At 33.2% G+C, this 9,685-nt stretch overlaps 1 protein-coding gene across 1 annotated transcript; it reads right to left on the reverse strand.

Moving 5' to 3' along the window:
- Positions 1 to 1,683: 1,683 nt before the first annotated feature.
- On the reverse strand, positions 1,684 to 7,087 carry LOC143914256 (uncharacterized protein F54F2.9). The gene is made up of 7 exons (XM_077434408.1): positions 6,776 to 7,087; positions 4,068 to 4,388; positions 3,735 to 3,976; positions 3,479 to 3,656; positions 3,163 to 3,396; positions 2,916 to 3,086; positions 1,684 to 2,064 (listed from the first exon to the last, which is right to left on the reverse strand). Exons 1-7 carry the CDS (start codon positions 6,917 to 6,919, stop codon positions 1,921 to 1,923), a joined length of 1,434 nt encoding a protein of 477 aa, XP_077290534.1. The 5' UTR covers positions 6,920 to 7,087; the 3' UTR covers positions 1,684 to 1,920.
- Positions 7,088 to 9,685: the final 2,598 nt, after the last annotated feature.

A 9,685-nucleotide genomic window follows, 5' to 3' on the forward strand; every position in this document is an offset into this window, starting at 1 on the left:
CTATTAATATTGGATGTCTTGATGAAAAAATTCTCCAGTGGCGCTCTTTTAAATCTTATTATAATATATATTTCATTATATTTTGGTCCTCCACAAATATATCGATGGCCTGGTGCACAGATATTGTATGTTTTGAGATAATCGAATTTTGAGTTTGTAGATCAGTGGTTCTTCACCGATGCACTGCGAAAAATATGGCAAAAACAGAAAAATCCTCGAAATAGTTAAAATAGGATTCGTTCGTTTCATAAATGAAAACAAAACGAATCAATATATCTATTATATGCTGTAAAGAACTTATCATGGGTGCGGCAGGGCAAGATGTTTTTGATTCTATTTCTTCATATTTAGAACAATTTAAAATATCATGGGAATTATGTGTAGGAATTTGAACAGATGGTGCTCCTTCAATGGTAGGCTCATGATTAATCTTTGGCGGTCGAGCGTGCTTTTGGAACAAAAAATGGAAGTTTTGGGGCAATTTTCCAGGAAAGAGGGCAAACTATTATACAAAGCTGGAGAGCAAAAAAAAAGGTTCATCTTAAAAATGAAAAATGGTGCACAGGGTCGCGCTGAAGCTTACTCATGATTAAAGGATTTGTTACTCTCGCAAAGATAATAGCCCTCATATTATATCTACGCACTGTTTTTTTCATAGAGAATATCTAGTTTCAAAATAATTTCCTGTACTAGACCAAGTTTTAAATTCCTCTACTAGATAAAGTTGTAAATATCTGTACTAGACTAAGTTGTAAATTTCAGCAAATCGAGACCTTTAAAAACACGCAGTTTTATAAAACTTTGTATTTCTATGGAAGATAATGTTGTTATTTAGGGTTTAAGTTTTATGCCAATTCATAGAATTTAAGAATTGTTAATCTCATTCCGAAATGAAGGTATGGATAATTTTGTAAAATGTCTTCAGAATGATGATTGGTGTGCTAAAATGGCATATTTAGCAGATATTTTAATTACTTAAATAACGTAAGCAAGCGTTCAAGGAAAAAACGAATTTTTTTTCACATCCACTAACAAATTGACAGGATTTCGGAAAAATATCTTATTGAAAAAATTGAATAGAGAAAAATAAAGTAGATATGTTTCCTTCATTTGCTGAAAACATTGTCGAGGGAATTATTTCCGCTGTAACAGAACATTTAACTTTGTTGGAAGAAACGATTGCACATTTATTTTCTTTCCGTTTTTAATTTTTGTCTAATAGTGTAATTTGTAATAAAAAATATGTAGACATAATACTATATATTCTGGTGCACCGTGACTTCAAAAAGGTTAAGAACCACTGTTGTAGATGCTGGGATAATTCAGGTTTTTCTTTTTAAGGTAATTTATGAATACCAGTCCATTGAAAATTTATTTACTTTTTAAAGTATGTTTTCTAAAGTGCCATATTCTAAAACTGTTATGAATTATTTCAAGTTTTATTAAATTAGTGATTGGACATACAATATAATTGCATAAATGCAGTGGCGTCGCTAGTCGCTAATGATTCAAATAAATTTATATAATAGTTTTAAAATATATTTTTTTAAATATTAAATAAATTGATTTTACTTACTTTTGAACTCTAGTGAAATATAAAATTATAGAATAAATTTACATATTATTACATACATATATACATATATTAATTTAATATTATATATTGCAATAAAACTAAATTTTCAATATTTTCCCAATTTATTAAAAAAATGAATAAATAAATTCAAATATTGAACTAATTCATAGGTATGCGTGGTTGTACTGTTTAAAAGTATCGAGGTTTGAAATCTTGAAATTCACAGCCAGGGTTCCAAAGAAAAAAAATCGCATTTTGTCTTGTATAGTGGATAAGTTGTACAGTGAATAAGTGGGCAGTATTTAACAAATTGAAAAATAAAAAAATATATATTAACTGTTATATTATTGTGAGGGATTTTGTTCTTCGTCTGTTTTAGTGATATCACATAATTCTGGTTGATCTGTTTGAGCCGATTCTCCAGATTCTTCTAATTTCTGCTTTTTTAGAATATCAGCAAGATATTTATATCGTAACATACATTCCTCCTAAAGTTAATATAAACATGAATAAATTCTGTGATCAGTTGTAAGTGGTTACACGACAATTGGTGCAAGTCCAAAAGGTTCAACGACAAAATGTACCCGAAAATTAGTGCACTGACAAAATGTACCCGCGACAAAATGTCCACGGAAATAATGTTCAAGTGACAAAATGTTCAAAAATTCAAAATTTTCCTATTTTAATGGAAAAAGTAACTTTTTATTGTGTTATATATTATATATCTATCGATGTATATGGTACTTTTTATCGTATACATCCGCGATCTATACGATAAAAAGATAATTTTGGAGACGGTTGAGAAGCCCTGCCATATAAACTAATTCAATGTAATCTGCAGTTCATATGCTTAAGTTTAAGTTTTTTTTTTCAATTTAAATAAGTAAATATTGGATACGGCTAAGAACCCCTAACATTTAAACTAATTCAATGACATCTTAAAATGATATTCAATGAGTCACAATGACATTCGCTTAAAATGTAATTGTTCAATTTAAATAAGAATATGTTGGTGCGGTTGAGAATACTTGTAATTTATACTAATTTAATAACATCCGCGATCTATACGATAAAAAGTACCATATACAACGATAGATATATAACATATAATACAATAAAAAGTTACTTTTTCCATTAAAATAGGAAAATTTAGGATTTTTGAACATTTTGTCGCTTGAACATTATTTCCGTGGACATTTTGTCGCGTGAACATTTTGTCGCGGGTACATTTTGTCAGTGCACTAATTTTCGGGTACATTTTGTCGTTGAAACTTTTGGACTTGCACCAATTGTCGCGTCCCCGTTGTAAGTATCGAAACGAACTCTTGGGTAAACGAACCTTAGTCTTATCAGGAACACTTTTGGCTATTTTGTCCCATCTATCTGAAGCTCCACCGCGGGGATATTTAGCGAGCGCATTTTCCAATGCTTTTTGCTGCACCTGAGACCAAACAGCTTCTGAAGACGAATTGACAATTGTCGGATTCATACGACCACCTTTCGTTTTCACCTGAACGAATTGCAAATTAATAGTGTAACGACATATTTTCGTTTAGAATAGCAAATAATTGAAATGAGATTTCCACCTTTTTTGTAATTTCTAAACCAGGAATTTCCTCTGTTGTATTTTCATGTCCGGGCACTCTGTAACAATTTTCTTTAAGTTTGGCAGCCATATGGGTAATTTCACTTACATTCCGGCACATGGTGTCAGCTATCCTTTCCCATCTTCCGGACGTTCCACTAGGATATTTCTTTACAAGTCTTACTAATTCTGCTAGATCATCATCAGTCCACAAGCCACCAGAAACAGGAGTCGGCTTAAAATGCATCAATATATTAATTTAAAAAATATTGGATCCCATTATAATCAAAAATAAATAAAAATATGTATGTATGTACTTTGCTTTCAACTGGTTTCTCTGGTTCATCGACAGGTTCCAAGAAACAACCGACATCATCAGCACCAGTTCGTTCTGGCGGTTTGAAGCCATGTCTTCTACGCCGCAATCCACGAGCCTCTTTTTCTCTAGCAGCTTCTTCTTCTTCCCTTAAAAGTCGTTCTTCTTCCTTTTGCAATCTATACAAGAATTAATACAACATTTTTTTAAATAGTAATATTTTACTATACAGAAGATATTACATGAAATATACACACCTTTCTTTTTCTTCCAATTGTTTTCTTCTTCTTTCAGCAAAATATGAAGGAATAGATTTAATCATATGTGGAAATCCTGTAACTATCCATATAAAAAGTCGAGTTATTTGCCAGGGAAGTGTATCTCTGACACTGGGCGTTGGAATTTCAGCTATTAAATCCATCAGTTCATCTCCTCCTGTGGCATTACTTCGAACTGATTTTTTTTGGATTTTTTTCAGTTTGGTCCCTAATATTTGCTCCTAATTCACAAAACATGGTTACATATAAAATAATACATATAAGATTCAATGAATATAATATAATATAAGATTCAATGAATATATAGCTTACAGTAAAATATCGTTTTTCGGCATAAGCAGACCAACCTACAACATACTGTCCGATCGATATTATAATGAATAATATTATTGACATTTCAATGAGACCCATCTTACGAACGTGTCTATAGTAATATACGGCTGATCGCCAGTTTGGAAGGCCATTTTTAAGAACATCGTTGTATTTTTCTCGTTTTCCGGGATCTTTCAATATATTGTAAATTGAGACTAGATTTCTGAACTGTTCATCTGCATCGGGTGAATCGTTTTTGTCTGGATGTAATTTGAGAGTAAGATTTCGGTATGCTACACGAAGTTCTGTAGATGTAGCGTCCTAAAAAGAAAGTTAAAAAACAAACTTCAATACGTTGCTATTTTGCAATCAAATTTCACACTTTCTATTAAACTCTTGGCTCGGGCGATTTGTATTAGTTTATTATTTTTTTTATAAATATTCATAAATTTTACAGCTTTTTCCATTACTGACAATTGAAATTGGATTGCTTTAAAATTAATACTGAAAACCTATATTATGGAAAAAAACAGCCGATTATTATTTTTTTACTTAAGAGGGCTGGACACCAGCGCCTTGTCCATACAAACGTATTACACTTCTGCCTTCCTCAATTATGGCACTAGAGAAATTATTTTTGAATATGCTATGGATATCCACCATTGGAATGCATCTATCGTTTTATTTTTTTGATTAGTTATTTTTTATAGGAGCTAGGAGCCGCCAAACATCTATATAATCGCCTCTTTTTTACACCCAAGAAAAGAGTTCAGCGTGCTTATTTAATGGTCGGTTTAAAAAAAAATACGCGCATAGTTGCACAGAAAATATCTTTCTCATACCGATGATGAAATTTTTTTAAAAATTGGTCCAGTTTTGGAGGAGAAAATAGGAGAATACGAAACCTCGATTTTGTCGATTTAAAATACGTTTTATCTGGTCGAAGCGAAACTGTCGCATTCACTCAATATATATATATATATATTGATATCTATTGTCGCATTCACTCAATATACATATATATCGAAGAAAGGAACGGCAACAAAATTAAGGTTTCGGGTGTACAGCCCTCTTAATTTGAAAAAAAAGTAGTGTTATTTTTATTTATTTTATTTTATTTTATTAATTGAAAAATCAACAGACAGGATGTACATAGATATGTATAAAAAAAAACAAATAGTAAATAAATAATAAATGTAACATCCAAGTCCAGTAATAGATTTTTACAAAAATGAAAAAGATAAATATAAGGAAAACAAATTAAAAAGTAAAGAATAAAGGCATGACAAAATATGTAGAACATTGCATAATTAAACTATAGTATTAAAATATTTGGAAAAGGTTATAAAACAGAATATAAGAAGAAATTGAAATTTACAAATATAAAACAAATGAAAAAGGTAAATACAAAATAAACAAATGAAAAGGAAAATAATGCAAGCTATAATATGATTAAATAGCACATTACATAACTAAACTAAAGTATAAAAATATTGGAAATATTGGAAAAATAGAATAGGAGAAGAAATGAATCAATCGGTCAAGATTCTCTTGATGTTAGACCTGAATTGATGTAGGGAAATACCAAATAGATCAACCTCATTCAGCTCTCTGTTAAACATACGATAAACGCGCTGCAGATAAAAATATTTTTGGGAATTAGTATTGAAAGGATCAAGTGAAAAGAGTGCAACGCGTCTAGAGTACCGAACTGGGATTCTGAAATTAACCTTATTCAGTAAATCAGAACAATCAAGGAAACCATTTATGAGCTTAAAGAAGAATATAGCATCAGTATGTCGTCGCCTGACAGAAAGATTGTCAAAAGAAAGGATTTTGTCGCTGTCGGAAACAGTAGAATGGGTATAGGTAGGAAAAAGGTAGCGTAAGGATTTAATAAATTTAAGTTGAACTTTCTCAATACAATTAATATGGGATAAATAAAAAGGTGACCAGATAATTGAGGCAAATTCAAGGTGAGACCTTACAAAGGAAAAATAAAGTAATTTTAGTACATAGGGATCATTAAAGGGTTTTGTTGAGCGGAGTAGGAATCCAAGAGATTTAAATGCTTTGTTGGTAATAAAAGAAATATGTTCAGAGAAATCTAGTTTATTATTGAGTATTACACCAAGATCCTTAATAGAAGATGACGTGTTATGTGAATAAGATGCATTTTCATTCATGTATGTGGGATTGGAAACATGTAACAGTAACTGTTAATATAACTTCATAACATAAAATTATAAATTTGCTATTTTACTACCACGGTATAATGTCAAATTTGCAAAATGAATATTTGGATGCCACAAACAACAATTCAAAACCAATTGTATTTGAAACTATAAGTACATACAATGTCTGCATTACTAATCGTTTTTTTAAACGAAAATCTAATAAAATCAAGTACATACGTACATGTATAATGAATGCAAATGTATTTTTTTTTTATTAAAATTTCATCTGAATACACATGACACTAAACGTTGATATATTTTGCAAGATTATATTGATTATTGCGCTAAATGTATCATCGAAACATATGGGCAATATAGTTTAATATTATTACTGTCAACGTAACGTGGATGTGGAGCTCCACGATGAACAGCTGTAGATGAAATTGCACAAGATAAAGATTGCGAAATCAAAACGTAGACAGATTGACCGGATTAGATATGTGATTGAATGACAGTACGTAATGACAGTACCTGTACGACACCCATGAACTGATAGAAGTTCTGATTGACTTCCTCGACAGCATCGAAGACTTCCATGTCGTCATTGTCCCAAGCGAACGCTGACGTCGCCAAGAGCGAGAGGAGACCCGCCCACGCCCACCCCCACATCTGCATCCTCGTTATTGTAGTCTTCGCTGCAGCCGCATCTAACCTAACCTCAAACCCGACCCCCTCACCACGCGCTCTGCACTCCGACTGTCGTTTTTGTTTACTTTCGACACGCTGTCATATCATCGAATTCTCCCCCCTCTCCTCCTTTTCCTTCCTTCCTCCGTCTACACTACTTGCGACATTTACGCCAGTGCACATTATCGAATTATTTATGGGGACAAAACAGAAACTACATACATAGGTGGTAAATGGGTCTACCTCATGGGCCCGAAAGTAAAACGCCCGAAAACGCAAATATCGAAAATCGAGAGATCTTAAGTTGAAAGATAAAAAAAAGGGTGCATGGTAAACGGTACTATGTATATACTATTGTAACGCGACGTTCTCCCGAGTGTCCCTTCATTTGGTAGCGGTAGTAATATTTAGGTTGGCGCCCGTGGCTTTACCGCGCCAACTACCATGCTCATCTCGAGCGCATCGAGAGCGAGTCTCTCTCACCCGCCATCCACCGACGAAGAAAGATCTCTCCTGTGCACGTCTCCACGGGGAGACGGGGCCCAGAGATCCGCCATCTTGCTGAAGAACCGCTGTGAGGTCTCGAGTGCAGCATCACTCCCTCCCCTGAGTTCCAGCACTACGTCCCCTGTATTCCTCACGCCGTTTCCGGAGAAACATCAGCCGTGAGAAGACCGCAGAGCCAGCGTCCCGACCACGAGGAAGCTGTTATCAACGAGACGATTTGCAGTCAGGAACCTCCCCGACTATATATAAACTGTATTCCAAGTTGAGTTCACGTTTCCCTATAACTCGACCCTTGGAAGAAGAACGACGTATCCGCCCTCTGGATTTCCCACCGCGAGATCAGATAAGCGCGCGTAAAACCGTTCGTTATACTATATATATAATACATGAGTGGCATGCGGTGAAATTATCTCTCTTTTTGTCTATATACAGCCTTGTTTAATGTGCGCGCGCAGAATACGGGAGGAAAAGCCTGTTCCTCTTGTTCCTGTTGTATCCTGCTCACGCAAATAAAGTGAGTATGTACCGTTTACCATGCACTCTTTTTTATCTTTCGACTTAAGATCTTTCGATTTTCGATCTTTGCCTTCCAATATTTGCGTTTTCGGGCGTTTCACTTTCGGGCCCGTGAGGGAGACCGGTGGTAAACGCAATACTAGTCATATGTGAACCGGCAACAGGATAATCGGTCGCTCTAGATCGGTCACACGTAGTCACCCGTCACACTAAAACTGGTCGCAAGAAAACTGTTCACACCCAAAAATTGATCACGAGAAAACTGGTCACACCCAAAAATTAAAAATTGGTCGCATTTTTAAAAAAAATATTATTTACAAAACCCAAACCTTTGCGTTATTGTTTTAGGTACCCGAGGATTGAAACCGAGAGTAATTCCGACTGCGTGTTCTTTCAAAAAATATTTAGATTTTTTATTAACGACATTTTATTACGACTCTAAACATTGCACAAATTTTAACAAACGAATTTCCTCGGGCCCGCTTATGAAAAAGGCCGGCCTTGCTTGCACAAATTAGCTTTTCTATAAAAAAAACGCTTAAGTTAGTGTGAAATTTTAAAAGGAAAATTATGTTTTGAATTTGTATAAAATAAAACTATGTAGATATCATTAGCTACATGGATATTTTTATTTTTATTTTATTTAAATAGGCACACATACAGAATAAAATATAAAAAGAAAGTTGTATAATGAGACAAAAAATAATAATAAACATAAATAAAAATATAATATTCCATTTACAGTGAGCACCACATGGTGATATAAAAAAGTAAAATTACAAAAACATCAAGATTTTAAAAAAAAGATAAGAAACAGATAAAGAAAAAGATACAGATAAAGTAAAAAAGAAAAAGAAAGACTATAAGGGTGAAGAAGCAAATCAACCACATATTATTTTCTTCACCTTTGTCCTAAAAATACTAAAAGAGTCTCTAAAGAGGTCAGGACAATCATCTAAGCTATCGTAAATACGGCATATACGAACGATTGCACTATTGAAAGAGGTGTTGCTTTGACAAATAGGTGGATAAAAAAGATTTGTGCATCTGGTGAATCGGGCATTAACGTTAAAATTAATCTCGCTTAAAACAGACGTGTCAAGAATACCATTAGCAATCTTATATAAAATTAACAAATCAGAAACCCTTCTACGCTGAGACAAACTTGCAATATGGAAAAAAGAAAGTCTGTCATTATAAGATGGTAACAGTTTTTTAAGACCAGTCTTATAGGATAAATGGCGCAGAAAACGCTTCTGGATTGTTTCTAAGTGCTCAATGTGAGTTTGGTAATAGGGAGACCATATGATTGAGGCATACTCCATATTACTACGAACTAAACTGTAATAGAGTAGAATCAGAGTATGGGGATTCTTAAAGGGCTTCGCAACTCGGCAAATAAATCCCAATAGTTTATAAGATTTAGTAACAATATGATTAATATGTTCATTAAATGATAGTTTGGAATCTATAAGTATACCTAAGTCTCTGGCACAATTTTTTGCTGTAAGATCTACGTTATTAATATTGTAAGTAAAGTCAATATGTATGTACATATGCACAGGGCTGCCGAAAGGAATTCTGGGCCTTGGAAAAAATAGTTCCGGAACTAAAAAAAAAATATATTTTAGATATATTTTTAATATGCGAAAAATTTGTCAGAACTATTAAAAAAATATTGTCATATTTTTAGAATCAGTGGCATTTTGAATTATGTATGTAGGTCTAAGG

Source organism: Arctopsyche grandis, chromosome 7 (assembly GCF_051622035.1).
Source record: "Arctopsyche grandis isolate Sample6627 chromosome 7, ASM5162203v2, whole genome shotgun sequence".
NCBI lineage: Eukaryota > Metazoa > Arthropoda > Insecta > Trichoptera > Hydropsychidae > Arctopsyche > Arctopsyche grandis.

Coding starts and splice junctions, on each gene's coding strand:
- LOC143914256 (XM_077434408.1), bottom strand. CDS start 6,919: ATGCAGATGTGGGGGTGGGCGTGGGCGGGTCTCCTCTCGCTCTTGGCG. Junction 3,977..4,067: donor CCGAAAAACGATATTTTACT/GTAAGCTATATA, acceptor TTTGTGAATTAG/GAGCAAATATTAGGGACCAA. Junction 3,087..3,162: donor GTTTAGAAATTACAAAAAAG/GTGGAAATCTCA, acceptor CAATTCGTTCAG/GTGAAAACGAAAGGTGGTCG.